Source organism: Daktulosphaira vitifoliae, unplaced genomic scaffold (genome assembly GCF_025091365.1).
Source record: "Daktulosphaira vitifoliae isolate Bord-2020 unplaced genomic scaffold, ASM2509136v1 Scaffold_4, whole genome shotgun sequence".
Classification (NCBI taxonomy): domain Eukaryota; kingdom Metazoa; phylum Arthropoda; class Insecta; order Hemiptera; family Phylloxeridae; genus Daktulosphaira; species Daktulosphaira vitifoliae.
This window is the reverse complement of record NW_026099575.1, coordinates 15,823,931-15,839,853: the sequence shown is the minus strand read 5'-3', so window position 1 is coordinate 15,839,853 and position 15,923 is coordinate 15,823,931. Positions and strand designations below refer to the sequence as shown.

The following is a 15,923-nucleotide window of genomic DNA, read 5'->3' as shown; positions in this document are numbered from 1 at the left end:
CCAAAAAATAAATTTAATATCATTTTAATTACATGTAAAGTATAAAAGTTCTACTAACTCCTTAACGTTTTTATAATTAACAAACATAAGCATATTAAAATTGTATTACTTAAAAATACTTTAGTTACCCGTATACTTGATTAATCATTTAATAATTTTTTGTAACGATCGATTTATACTTATAAATATTTAAATCGTCATTTTTTAAGTTTCTATTTATCAAACATTTATTCTAATACTTAAATATACACATTGTTTAACTCTTTAAAAAATAAACCTTATATAGATTAAAGTTATAAATAATGAAATGTTTACAAAAAATGTCTTCATTCTTAAACTAGTAAATCAAGTTTAGCGATGTTATTGAAGTGATTAGTGTAATGATTAGTTAACACTTTTTAGCTTTTTAGAAATAATATATAGATAGACTTAAACAAACAAGACTCGTCTACCAATAACACTTAAATTTAATGGATATCGTAAATAACTTTGACATTCCCAAATGGACACTAAATCTAATCAATAGACGTACAGAATTTACTATTTTTTTCTTAACTAGCTTATTTCTAAGGTAAAATGATCTGGTATGTAGTAAATTCTTTTTGTTCGCAGATAGAAAAAAGTAGTTCATTTAATGCGTTTTAGGGTAATATTGAACCCAATTACTAAGGTCTAATATGTCATTATAAAACATAAATATAGCTCTTTGAATCATGATCCATTAAATTAAATTTTACATCTAAAATTTCGAATTTTTTCTTCTTTTTACATATAAAAATTATTGATAATGTCTTAAGAGAAGTAAAAACAACGTAGGTCTTTTAAAAAGACGTTATTAATACTTGATAGTTGCTTATAAAAGCAGTTTACTACGCTCATCTATATTTAAATTTTCTACTTTACATCCCTCCAGAACAAAAAATGTTTACTATTTTTTTTATTTATATAAGTAAAATTTTATAAACATAAATTTTTAAAAACAATTTTTTCTTTAGTAATCAACATTTATAAATGGACTTATTTTATTATTTCAATTTCTAATGTTGTATAAATTTTATGAATCCAAGCAGTTGTGACACTAATGTTAATGATGATTGATACATTAATCAATAGTTTAATATTTAACAAAAACCACTAAAAACTTTTACGTGTTTTCCCTTAACTAATGTAATGTGATTACACACTACCTAACAGTGTTTTATACAAAGAAATTATTGCTAGTGACAATCTTTAATGTTTTTTTCCTTTTCGCTAAGTTTGTACTTAGAAGTTGAAAACTATCAAATGTTTTACAAGACTAAACGACCATTTATAGTAAATTACCTACAATCAATAAAAGTAATTCATTAGTCTACAAATTTGTTAATTCGTTTTCAAATTAAACTAAATCATAGAATTAAATTGTATTTTTTTGATGTGACATAATCTATATTAGCTTCGATGCGAAGCTGAGAAAGTATTAATTTTTTTATACTAAAACCTTAGATATTTACCTTTCATTTAATATCATTTTTTTGAAAATCTATCACTTAGCCTGCTCATTGGGGGGGATTTAAAATAGCAACTTTTTTACAAAAATTAACTTTTTCAACTTAATTTTTGAAAATGTTCCGGAAATACTGCGTCCTTCAAACATATATCAAATTAAAGCTTATTTTATGTACTATAAAATGAAAAAAACAAATTTGTCCCGACACTTTATCTTCTATATTTAAACGGCTGCCGTAGTTAAAAAAACACTATTTTTTGTTAAAATTTTCGGTTTTCGATTTTAAATTTTCAACTTAAAAATGCTATAACTTTTTGAAAAATGTATATATCAGCACAAATTTTTTTTTTCTATATACATTATAAGTACATCTTTCATTTAACATACTTTTTATTAAAATTTGACAATTTCCCCTTATATAGGGGGCGTTAAAAACTTGAAATATTGTAAAAAACATAGATCTTTTTCAACTGAACTTTTGAAAATGTTCCGGGAATACTGTGTCCTTTAGACATATATCAAATCAAAGGTTATGTTATATACTATCAAATGAAAAAAAAAACATTTGTCCCGACGACCTATCTTCTATGCTCAAATGGCTACCGTATTCAAAAATAAGCTATTTTAACAAATTTTTTTTTTTAAATTAAACACTATCTACAGATTTGCATTGAAGCGTTTTTTATGATAGTGATTTAAATCACTGTCAGATATCATCTATACTAGACCCAATTATGCCACGACCCCACTGTGCCGCCACCTCACTGTGCTGGGTTTTTATTTATCAAATATACAGTATTTTAATTATTGAAAAAAATTTTTTTTTTAATTTACCAATAATATAAAAAACTGTTTCAAGGTATTGTTTGTGAATATTTGAATTTTTCAAAAATTATTACAATTTGTAAAAGTAACTTAAAAGTATAAAAACGCTCTAATAAAATAAAATATAACATATAAAATACAATAAATATTCCATATTATAATATTTCATACAGTTAATTTTTTTTGTAAATTAAAAAGAAAATTATTATTTTTAATAAATAACAAAATTATTATTTATTATAAAATTTTTATGGTCCCAATACATTGTAAATAACAATAATTGAAAAAAAGTAACACAAAACATTGTCAGCATTAAAACTTATTGAAGTTGTCAGAATATGAGGGACCATCCTATATAATACAAAATGGAACTATTCCTATATAAAAAATGTATACTAAAATATTAAAAATGTTATAAAGAACGCACATTCAGACAGTAAAAAAGTTACATTAAGATATGCAAACTTGCTAATGAATGGGGAGTACAAATGTGAAGTGTCAGCTGAAGCGCCATTTTTTACAACTGTCCACGCAGAATCAAAAATGGCCATCGTAAGTAAGTAACCAATTATTAAACATATTTTTTATAATTCACTAATAAAAACTAATTAACAAACAAAAAATCTGTAAAAAAACTTAACTATCCTTAATCTATCTCTTTTTTAAGCTACTGATAAATAAGCACATATTCATAGATATGTGAAGAATTACATGTTCAGTATGAAATTAAAACTAAATTTACCTTATGATAAACATCATAGATTTATCTATGATATTTTATTTTATCCTTATTATTATTATGTATGTATGTTTGTTCATGTTAATGCATTCTTATAATAATAAATCATATTAAATGGCTTATTATTTAAAAAATAGTTGTACATAAATTTTCTCTATTTACAATAATGTATCTCTAATGAAAATCATGATATGTAAAGTACACCCAAATCACGAGAAAACAGTGTATTGAGAATGTCATGAAATCGAGTACATCAGTATCTTAAGTAAACCTCAATAGTATATTCGTTAATATTAATTACGTTTAGTGCTCTTCAATACTATACAGGTCACATTCATTATGCGTATCGTTTTTGAAATGTATTCCGACACTGTTTATTTTCACTTAAAATAATTTATTTTTGTTTTTATCATTATTATTAATATTATGGTTACTTGCATAATTTATGAGTCTTTTTAAAAATATTTCCTAGACGGTAAATGTTTAACTTGTGAATTTCCCTCCCTTGTGTAGAACGTTAAAAATATAAAATACATTAAATGACCAAAATGTACAAGGGAAAATAGTTTTTTGATACATTAGAAAAAATAAACACCAAAGAAATATACAGGTATCAAACTCGTTTAATTTATATACACAGTACTCATAATATAAATAGAGTTCTTTATTTAGATGTTATATCATATATGTAGCTAATGTTGTGTTTCGTTCATGAATTTTTTATCTACAAAATAGTAGGGTATGTCATAAGAATAATAGTAGAAGGTATACAAAAATACACTTCTACGGTTGTAACGCATCTTTTATTTTTTCATATTAATCTGCTAATAACTTATGATTATTAAAAATATTATTATCTCTATACATATTTTAACAGAGTTAGCTTGAAACAAAAAATTATTTTTCTAATAAAAAATTCAATACAGTGACAAAAGAGCTACAGTAATTGACGACATCCCAGTTGAACAACTGAAAAAATAATTGAAAAGATAGACGGCTCATTTTCGACGTATATAAGGATCAAACAACAGAAATAAATGTAAATGAATCGGTAAAAGAAGCAAAAATAAAGAAGGAGTGAGACAGGATCCCAATTGTCGCCCTAACTATTCAATCTTTTCATTGAAATGAGCATAGATCATTATATCTAAAACCAAGACCAATGGATAAAAAATAAATGGCCAACATATGCACGTATTCGCTTTGTGGATGACATTGTTTTCCTAATTTTCCTAGCCCTTTTATATTAAACTTGTGAGAAAGTGGTGAACCGAGGTTAGTTTTTCTTAAGAATTTAACTTTTTTTATCCTGCCGTCTGTTTGGCGTCACAAGTGCGCTTTTGATAATTAAAAAGATTGACAATAATGTAAACATCACTCCGAATGAGCGATATATATTTGTAAAAAATAATAAAATAATTGTTGGTCAGAAAAGTAATTAAAATTGATAACTATTTATGTAGAAAAATTATTCTAGAAGTTTTTCGAAACTTGTATTTTATTTCATTACAGTAATTCAATTATGATTTAATAACACTAACGCGATATTAGATTGTAATATTTTTATTTATTTTTATAAAGGTTTACCGAAATTAAAAGATTTGCCAAGAATTCTAGGAGGTAATGGCATCTATAAGTCCGGTGACATAGTTTATCTTAATTGTACGTCTGGAAAATCATATCCAGCTGCTAAGCTTCGTTGGTACGTCAATAACGACAAGGTATTTACCAAACTTCAACATATTATTTAATATTTCTATAAATATAATAATAATATAACATACCTAAAAAACGTTAAAGGCATTGCACTCTCCGTTCAAAAAATAATTGTTGAGTACGTCACTGTATAAAGTGGGGCAAACCAGGGACATCTTGATTGCATGTTTTACACGTGGAAAAAACCGAGGAAAACAATATTTTCTATTTTATTCATTTTAAACAAACAAAAATTAATTTAATTAAAATATCAAATATAAGTTTATTATAAAAATAACTTAAATATTCTACACTGAAATATTATATATATATATATTAAGAGAGTCATAGTCTTGCGTCACATTCTCCTATTAAAATAATCACAACAATTAAATTAAGATTATCCCAGTCATAATACACAATAGTTACAATACATTTTAGAGTGAAAAAAAATTAGAAGACATTTTAAATTCAATTAAATCAATAAATATTAATATTAATATTGATATATATCAATAAATCATTTTTTCCTGATAGATCAAGCCTAGCTATGAACATACAGAAAAACTATACAATGGTTTATATGTCACAGTATCCATGTTAAATTTATCAACAAATGATGATTATTTTAAAAATGGAAAAATTAAAGTGACATGTCAGGCTGTCATCAATATTGGTCGACCAAAAGCATCTCCGCCACCGAAAGAATATAAATATGATACGGTATTATTAGGTATGTGAAATTACTCAAAAATATTTTTAATTTTAAGCTAATTTAAAAACTAAATCTTAATTACTACATAAAAATGTTATTTACCATTTTATAGACATATTCTGCAAAATTTTATATATAATACAAATTTGTTCATTCATTTTCGATTTGTAGACTTCACATCCGAAGTAGTATAAAAATATACAGAAAAGATTCTTACAAATATTAGTTTAATAGTACAAGTACACAGTGGCGTACCCTAAAGGATGGATAAAGGGGCTAAGTTCCCTTATTGACCAATTATTACATTATAAGCAAAAAAAAAAAAGTTTTTAAGCCCTTCCTCAAAAAAAAAAATCCTTCGTACGCCATTGCAAAAACAATTTAAATTAACAAATAAATTATCTTTTTATAAAATGCGTGAATATATTTCTAATAACTTATATTTCGTTTAATAATAAAATATAAATAAACCACACAATTAAAGTTACTTCTTTTAACATTTAAAAACTTATGATATCAATGATGTAGAATACGCTTATCTTTTTCTTTCTATATTTTAATTATGTATAGATAAATAGATTTTTTTATAACATAATGATAAAATAATAAGCAATTTTACTTTCCACTGTTTCCTGCCAAGTAAAACTCATTTCCTGTTAAAAATTTTGCTGAACATTTATGTATCTTAGAAGCACATGCTTTAAATGGTTTTTCTGGATTTTCTGTTTTAAATAATTCTTCAAGTCTTTTTGAATCCCAGTAACCACATATTTCTTTTGAAAGTTTTTTAATCAACTTATTTCTTTTATCTTTTTTCATGTGCATAATTTTCTTTTGACGCTCTTCAAATTGTACATTTTCTTTTTCCTGATCTTCAAATTTATTGTTTCCTTCCTTATTTTTTATATTTTTTTTACAATTTTTAGTATCTCTTTTATCTTTAGTATTTTTTGTATTCTTACTTAGTTTCTCTTCAATTATTATAACGTTTTTATTTTCAATTTTCGACTCATTACTTATTTCCCTTATATCATTACTTACCTTAAATGTTTTTCTCAAGTCTCGATGAATACTTTCTTTTTCTGGTGTTTGTGTATCAGTTGCTTTTTTTTCATTTTCATTATCTACTTGTGTAAAACGAGTTTCGTCAGTTTCGGATTTGACATATTTCTGTGAATTGTATTTATTGTAAAAGTATTCTATTGATGTTATAAAATCTTGGCCCATAATCATATCTGAAAAAATTATTTTTATTTAATACATTTTATTCAATAAAAAAACATTGAATATTTATTATTTATTATTTTATTATTATTTGATTAGGTTTCGCCTAGCTGGGGCGAACCCAGACCTGGGGACCTATGAGCCTCGAACGCCTTCAGCACGTAAGCCTCTTTGGGCCATCCTCATAAGTAGGCCACTGATTCCGGTAGGAGTACTCAGCTACGCCGGGCACTATATGTGTTTTGTAGGATAAATATTACATCAGAATCGGTGTAACAAAAATATATTAAAAATTTAATGATTAAAATCAAGAAAATTCAAAAAGACAATATGTATTGGGTATAAGATTGACGTTTGTTAATGAGGTATTCCCCATGGGCGTATTCAGAAATTATTTTAGTAGGGTATTTATTTTTTTTCTTTGTTAAAAATGCTATAGAATTTTTTTTTGCTAAAAATCAAAGTGATGATCAAAATAAGGTTATTAGATCCTTATTTCTCAGAAGGCGAACAATCACCAATATCCCCCTTAAATACGCCCCTGGTATACACAATAATTATTAATATTCTAATTATAATAATTGTATTCATATTACAGAATGATTATAAAAAAATTCGGCAGGTTTTATTAACTGGGACTAAATAAAAAATTTAATTTTGATAAAAATATTGTTTACTGTGATTTGACGTTGGACAGTATAGTTGTCATAGATGGATCCCAATTATTACGATAAACTCAAAGACTTATACATCATATATGAGATAAATAAGATTCTTAATACTGTACTATTCTGATAATGGATGTACAAACTTATATACTTTAAACCACACTAAAATTTTTGTATAACAAATAACATTCCTTGATAAAATATACAAAATATAGTGCTACGCGAAAGTGCAAAATAATATTTTAATATAAATTCTGGGTGGACAAAAAAAAATCCAAGCGAAAAAAGTAAGTTATAAAGCAAAAGTTCAAACAAAAGATAAATATAACAATAAACAGGATTAAATATATCAATAAATTTGTATTATAAACATATTTAAAAGAAATCGACAGAAAGTATCTTAATAAATGTATGCTTAATAAACTAAACATAATATTAAACAAAAAGATAGTTATAACTAACACGATCAATTTATATAACAACAATAAATTAATTAATAATGAATTGAATAGAAAATTAAATCGTCATAAAAATTCATATTTTACAAATTAATGATCATAATAAACATATGCGCAGAAATGAGTCATTGCTCATATCAACACCATGCGCGTGGACTTAAAAAAAAGAAAGTCGTAAAGCAGAGAAAAATGACAACATTGAATTGATNTGCGCGTGGACTTAAAAAAAAGAAAGTCGTAAAGCAGAGAAAAATGACAGCATTGAATTGATTTTTGTATGATATCTCAGAAATGTCATTAAGCGCGTCTGATGAAAATTTCAAACCTTAAGTCGTAAAGCGTTGTTGTCGGCAATCGTTTTTCTTGAAAACTGTCGAAATTTTAAAACGCTTGCTACGAGCGGAAAAAATTTTCCAAACTTCGCCAATAATTTTACCGGTATCTCGTAACCGAGTACTTTTGTTGAAAAAAACAATTTAGAAAATCTGAGCATGCCAAGTCATTTTCCCAGAAAAGCATTTTTCCTAATAAATAATAATAAAATTATAACTTAATCACTTCTTACACAACGTCAACAATATAAGAGACGATTCATTCAATTTGTGATATATTAAAATATTATGACTCTATCCAATAAATCATTTATAAGTATTATGGTTTGTGATTTTTGTATATTCAGATTCAGAATTATCACATTATTATGAAATAATACAAATTTTATCGAATAAATTAAATGTATAATCAGGAGCGTATTTAAAATTGAAAAGGCCTCTTCTAAGTCATAGAATCTCTTTCTTTAGTAATTTATAGTACACTAAAAATTGTTTTAAAATATTATTACCTGTATCCATAAATGGGTTTTCTTCTAATATTCCAACTTGAATCAAACATTGTTTTAGATCCTCTTTTGAACTTATAAAATCAGATTTTACACAATTTATACTTATCAGTCCACAAAAAATCTAAAGTATGGTACATATCGTATTTAATAAATATAGTAACAAAGCAATATTGTTTTTTAGAATTTAATGTTTACCAAATATAAGATTATGAAAATCGTTTTGAAAAATCTTTACGAAATAATTTCAACTATATAACTCTTATATAGTTAAAATTACTTTGGAGATGATACTTAGTATCCTTACAGTAGTATTCCTTTATATTGAAATAATCCAATATAGTTGGCTCATTAGTCTATTTATAATTATATAGTCTAAGTTTATATAATTTTATTTATAGTCAATATAATTATTTAACTACATTTGATACAATATGAATTTATAAATGTATAACACAATTTATTGATACATTTAAAATGATATTTATAAGAGCGAAATGTATGCACAAATTTACAGTATATAATGGATTTGAAATATATCTAAATATGTTTAATCAAAATATAATTGAGTTATTTTTAGAATAAAATAAATAATTGAAAAAATAACTGACTCTCGGTTTATTAAAAAGACTTGCTCAATTAATTGATTTAACAAATTTATAAAAAATAGTAACAGTTTTTTTTCATTTATAAAAATATCTATCAATAATTTTAATTTAAAAAACTAAATCTTCTTGAATACAAAATTATATTATTCTATTAATTGATTGGTGAAACTTATGCCTTTATAATACTTACAAATAGAAACTTATTATTTTTCATATTGAAGAGCTAATTTATACTTAAATCTTTTTGTTCAAATATTATAACACTAAAATATTCTAAAGCAGATGTAATTAATTAAACAAGTAAGATAATTTAATTTAAGTAAATAAACACAATTGAGATCATGTCTTGTTATGTTAGTGTTAATAAGAGTTCCTCGGTTTACACTCATTATAACCAATATCCGTTATCTAATCTATTTTTTTTTCATATGCTGTACTTTAGTAAGTCTATTGTACTTATTTATTAATAATATCTAATGTTATCTACACGACTAGTGATACTATCAAGTTCAACAAAATTCCTTTACTAAAAATAACAAACAACTGAAACTTAAGGTTAAACATTTCCTAAGAACATTTTTCACGACTATGTAATAACAATGGCTTGTTATTTGATGGTATTTTATAATAATCTTAAGTATTTCGTATATATCTCCAGCTAAGTGAAATATTAATTTGATACCATTGAAAAATATGATTCAATGACAGATGATTATTGTAATTACTACCCTTTAGTTCAGTTATTTATTCGTTATAATTACTAAAAAATAATAAACATTTTCTATAAAACAAAATACTAATATGTAAAATAGATAATTTAATGGTTGATAATCGTGTAAAATACAATAACGAATATACTTTCGTGGATGACAAAGGTAGCGCAGGTTGCGGTGTTTCGCATATCACAGATCGCCAAGACCCGTCTTGATACAAAGTCCCTAATGTAGTTATCAAATTTTATCAGAAAAAAATTATGATAATTTTACCAACACTATATTTTAATTATAGGCAGTATGCACATAAACATAATTTATCAAATAACATTTTATTTGATAAAAGAAATAAAATTTATTGAATTTTTTTAACGTTTGATCAACAAACAATAATTAATAAATACTGCAGTATTTTGAATTTATATAACATTCGGAAATTAAATAAAAAACAACATATATATATATATACATTAGGTTTTTGAAATGAATGTGTTATTAAAAAATTTCAGGGGAGGGTCTATACTTGCATACTGTAATAATAATATATTTTGGTTATATAATAACTTTTGATATTTTTACCTTCATAATTATTATGAAGGTAATACAATCAAAAGTTTTATTTTCATATAGCAGTTTAATGGTCATAAGTTCTAAAGTGAATTTACCGTCCCAACTTGACTAAACCTATCTAAATGAAAGAAATAAGTAATGAAGTTCTAAGAAACTTTTTCTCATACTAGAAATATAATATATTACTACACTATACTATACTCATACTATATTTGTTCTACAAATACAGATTTGCGTAGTCCTCAATTCTAATTTTAATTAAAATTAACTGATAAGGTATAGGACTGCTCAACAGTAACATCAAAAATTACCGCACAATGAAAAGAGCAGTTTCTTTATACTCACTCCCTTTGCTTTATATACACACTCGCATGTATGTTATTTGTTTAGTGTTATTTGTTTTACCAAAACTTTTCCTCTTCTGCTTATTTTTGTTTCCGTTAAATCCAAAACCGTATTCGTGGCACATCCGATTCCTCTAGTTCATTTCCATAGAAACAAATTACAAACTACACTACAGCAGACAAGGAACACGTTGCTTCAAATCGTATATACGACACCAAGGTACCGGTCCCCGTGGAAAAATACTAAATTTACATGATGTCATAATAACGTTTCTCCTTTCCACACTATTTTCTCGGTTAGTTTTAATTAATTCGATAGTGTCAAATATCACATATGAATTCTAATTATTTCCATAATCATGTTCCTTATGCTTATTACCGAATGAACGGTATTCATATTCTTACTACAATTACTCTTTACGCATATTCAATTGTAGATCCAATATCATTACATCGTAAACGTTTACAGAATTTTACTTAAGTAATAATATTTCATTGAAATTATTTATCACCCCAGAGTAAGTAATTTGATTTGGAATTAATTTAAAAATTAAAAAAAGTAATGATTATAGTCGAGTATAAATGTAGAAGCTGTAAGTATTTAAGTGGGCAAACTGTGTGGGTAAGTTACGAATGGCCTCGATTTAAAAATAAAAATATGCTAGACATTCCACCAACCCTTTGAGAAATATATCCAAAATTTGGAATCAATGCCGTCGGTAGGTTTCGTGCCAGTAGGGCGAAGTGGAATAGATCACCCCAATAAAAATAATTAAAGATACAATTTTATTTAGTTGGAGGGGGTCATAAAAATATTTTTTTAAATAAAAGTACGCCAATTGTTACATTAAATATAATTCTCTAGGGTTAAAGTCAAAGACATAGTTGTCTGCCCAATTAAATATATTAAACTTAGAACTGAAAAATGTATTCATAAAATTTTTAATATTTCAGTTTGTGGATCAGCAACAACGTTTACCGCAACATTTGATTTTAAAATAATATTGCTAACACTTACAATAATGGTTTGTTCTGTAGAACATTTAGTAAGGAAGTTGTAGCGGAACTGTGAAATGACAAGATTTTCCTAATCATCTTTCTTCATTTATTGAGGAAAAGTGTCAATTATTTTGTTAATTGTATATTTTACTTATAAAAAATGTTTTTTATTTTTTAACTGAATATGTAAATATATTTTTTATCTGTATAACTGACTAATTACTCACTCTCATTTAGGTACAATTAAAATTAGTGTCAGATTAAATGAGGGACAATCAAAACTGTTGTCTAAAAGCGCTGAATTTTGCTGAATGTAAACTGTAGCCTTTCTGAATAGAAACAGAAAATATTTTAAATATCAAAAAGAACTACTATCAAATGTATCCTCTAGCACTAATAATTCTTTATTTGGCACTAATTTTCGAAGGTTTAAGATTAAAAAAGCATATCAACCAATTATTTTTCAGAAGAGCTAAATAAATTTTATTTATTTTTTTTTTAATATGCCTCCCAATATAATCAATGGTGCACAATTATCATATAAAAAAATATTTTATATTTTATAAATAGACTAATAATCAAAAATTCGAACTTTGGTTATGATATTCCATTAAATCTTGACCCCAGTTTTATAGCTTAAAATATTTTTTGCTGTACTGTCAATAGATATAAATATATACAGAGTGATCAATTTTTAAACATTTAAATAGGATTAAGTCTACTTATATTACCTAGCATATTTAAATATAATTTTAGGTATTAACATTTATATACAGGATGTTCAGTAAGTCAGGAAACGGGTATCTATTGTTCTCATTGTTACAAACAATGAGAACAATAGAAACCCATTTCCTGACTTACTGAACACCCGGTATATAAATACATTTTTTACTAAATGTTGAATTATAATGAAGCTGTTGTTAAAATAAAAGACATTGCATTTACAGTAATTTATTACATATCATTGTAGCTGAATTTTACTGAATTAGAAATATGTTTAATTGTTATGAAAAATTATTTTTGAATGTATTGTAAAACAAATAAATTTAAAAAGTATTCTATTAAAAATTTGTACTAGTAGTATTTTATTACAAATATCTATAGCACTTATTATATTTTTGTTTAATAAATGCCTTAATTATTACTACTAAAATTCAATATCATTTAGAAACATATTTTTTTCACTGAATTTTTATTGTTAAAATTTTAAATCTGTATTCATTTTGAAAGTACTTAAATTTTTTATTCAAATTACATGTTTGAATATTATGGAAAATATTATTCAAGTACGTATTGGAGTAATATTTTTCAAAAGTATACACCAATACTTGAAAACGTTCATAAATAAGACTTTTTTTTTTATAATTTTAGTTTTGCTGAAATTTAAACGATTGGAGTAAAGACGTTAACTGGAGCGAAGGTAAGAGCCCTGCAATCAATTTCAATGTAATTTTTCAGAAGATTACTTATATTTCCAAAAACAATTTCCTGAAAAAGTATTGTTTGATAAGGAATAGGTAATTCATCTAATTATCAAACAATTTGAGATTTATTGAACTTTAAAATTATATAATAGATATTTTTATACAAATTACTTCTAATACTGAAAAATAAAATAAAATACTTTAATAAATGAATTTATATTAAATTTTGGTATGCAAACGACTAAAAAATAGTACATAATATTTTTAATAGTAAAAGATCCTTGTAAAATGTTTCATATAAAAATATATATCAGAAATAATTCAAAAAGAATAAATTGTGTAATATTTCATATAAAAAAAAATAATGACGTTATACTCATTCAATCTTTGAACACCATCAATAAGTCACTTGTTAAAATAACGAGCAAGTCATTATCAAATCAGTATTTTGAAATATCCCAATTCAAATATTGGTTTTTATTGCTATCAAAATCCTTTAACAATAGCGTTTGTATACTACTATATAACAATAATATAAATAAAATTGTGTTAATAAACTATCTTAATTAAAATAATATTACTTTTAGCTTCTATGCGAAGCTGAGAAGGTATTGGTTTTACTAAGATGTGTTTATTTTTTGTGTCTGTTATCACTTTTTCTCAGCTCTCACCGAACGGATTTCTTTCAACGATACGTCAAAAGATCACAAATCGTATCTAGTCAAAGACATTACCCTCAAAAATTGAAAAAAATTCCCTCGTTCCTCGTAAATGGGGGAAACCTCCAAAAAAATTACTAATTTTCGAAATTTTTTCAATATTTTTTACTTAAAATTGCCATAACTTTTTTAAAAATAACCAAATCAATATAATTTTTTTTTTATAGATGCATGATGTCTTTACCTATCATTTGGTATATATTTTTTTTATATCTGACCCTTTAGCTGCCAACAGGGAGGGATTTAATATGATAACTTTTTCACAAAAAAATTACTTTTTCAACTAAAATTTTGAAAGTGTTCCGGAAAGTCTGACACTTTTATATATATCTTAAATTAAAGCTAATGTAATTTACTTTATTATGAAAAAAAAAATGTCGGACTTTATTTTGTCTTCACGGTGAAAATGGCTACCGAATGCTATTATTGAGTGAAAATTCTCGATTTTATTTTTCATTTTTAACTTTATAATACTATAACTTATTGAAAAGTGTATGGATCAACATAATTATTTTATGAGAAATAATATTTTTTAATAATCCCTTTTTTATTCAACTTACTTTATCATTATCAGGATATTAATAAGGAACTAGCAGATCATGTAGCTTTTGGAATAATCCACCAATTTTTTAAAATTATTAATATTATTTTACTATTTGGTTTTTTTTGTAGCTATCATTTATTTTATCAGCTCTCACTTGACCTACTTTATTGACAAATTTTTTTTTTAAATTAAACACTATCTACAGACTTGCATCGAAGCGTTTTTTTTTTTTTGATAGTGATTTTAATCACTGTCAGATATTATACTTGATCCAACTATGCCACGTCACCACTGTGCCGCGACCCCCCGTGCTGGGTTTTTTATACTATAACTGGTATGCCTATAATTTCAATATTCCTCACAAGCTACTTTACATTTTTGTCATTCATTTTCTTACGCGCCCTTGAATTTTTCATGACTTAGCACAGCTCCTCAAATTTGTTTTCGCAATTTAAAATGAATTTGAGGTGAGCTAATATTTTATTTTTTTAGATAACTGCATGAGTAAAGGTAGAGACATCCACCATTTATATTCTTCATTTGTCACGTGATTTGATTTAGCTAGCAACATCTAAACTTTAAGCACTTTTATATACAAATTTCAATATCAAATCTCATTAATTCAATTAATTGAGCTGTGTTATCAATTGTAAATACTAAAGATTTTTTTTTTTTATAGAGTAACTCTTATTTTTGAACAATATCTTCCTTATTATACAATTACCTAACTTCAACTTCATAGTCATTTAATTAATTAATCGCACGATAGGATTATTGTCTTAATTAATAATAAAAATGAATTAAATGATACAAAGAGTTCCGAATAATAAACAATGTTTTTAAGACTGAAAAACAATTTAGAAAATAATACGACAAAAATAATAATAAATGCATTAAAAAATGAAAAATGATCTCTGGAGATAGAAAATCGGGAGTGGTGAGTTTCCATTAGAAGTCTTTTTGAATTCGGTGCTTTTGATAACATGTTGTTGATAAAATAAAAAGCTTGGAGACTAAACACGTGTTCATAAATCCCACGGCACCAATTTGTCGATTTTTGAATTCAAAACCAGAAAAGGTTTCTCAACTGTCAAGTTTCGCTATCATCGGTAATAATTTTTTTATTTATGTTACACTTACTGTCATTAACTTACTATTCGCTATATCTACATGACGAACACACGATAGATATAAAACATACCATTACTTAAAATTACAATATGATCACCTTTAACTTCCTATAACTTTTAGATAACTGATATACAGTGGTACAGCATGTTCTGACAAGTCCTATAACTTTTGATTAAACTTTTAATTAAAATTAAATTTTCCTAAAATAAACTGCCACTCG

At 25.1% G+C, this 15,923-nt stretch overlaps 2 protein-coding genes across 6 annotated transcripts in view; one reads left to right on the top strand and one right to left on the bottom strand.

Moving 5' to 3' along the window:
* The window catches only part of LOC126904117 (uncharacterized), a 32,808-nt gene extending 20,704 nt beyond the window's left edge, over positions 1-12,104 (top strand). For 4 of the 5 annotated variants that reach the window (XM_050682842.1, XM_050682843.1, XM_050682841.1 and 1 more), the window contains 4 exons: positions 2,735-2,870; positions 4,635-4,774; positions 5,286-5,481; positions 11,841-12,104. In XM_050682842.1, the coding sequence (XP_050538799.1) occupies positions 2,735-2,870; positions 4,635-4,774; positions 5,286-5,481; positions 11,841-11,947 (579 nt within the window). In that variant the 3' untranslated portion in view covers positions 11,948-12,104. Of the gene's footprint in view, positions 1-2,734; positions 2,871-4,634; positions 4,775-5,285; positions 5,482-6,786; positions 7,131-11,840 lie in introns of those variants that run through there. The other variant, XM_050682845.1, reaches the window with a different exon arrangement.
* LOC126904118 (uncharacterized) lies at positions 5,554-9,642 on the bottom strand. The gene is made up of 3 exons (XM_050682846.1): positions 9,450-9,642; positions 8,655-8,775; positions 5,554-6,698 (listed from the first exon to the last, which is right to left on the bottom strand). Exons 1-3 carry the CDS (start codon positions 9,471-9,473, stop codon positions 6,079-6,081), a joined length of 765 nt encoding a protein of 254 aa, XP_050538803.1. The 5' UTR covers positions 9,474-9,642; the 3' UTR covers positions 5,554-6,078.
* Positions 12,105-15,923: the final 3,819 nt, after the last annotated feature.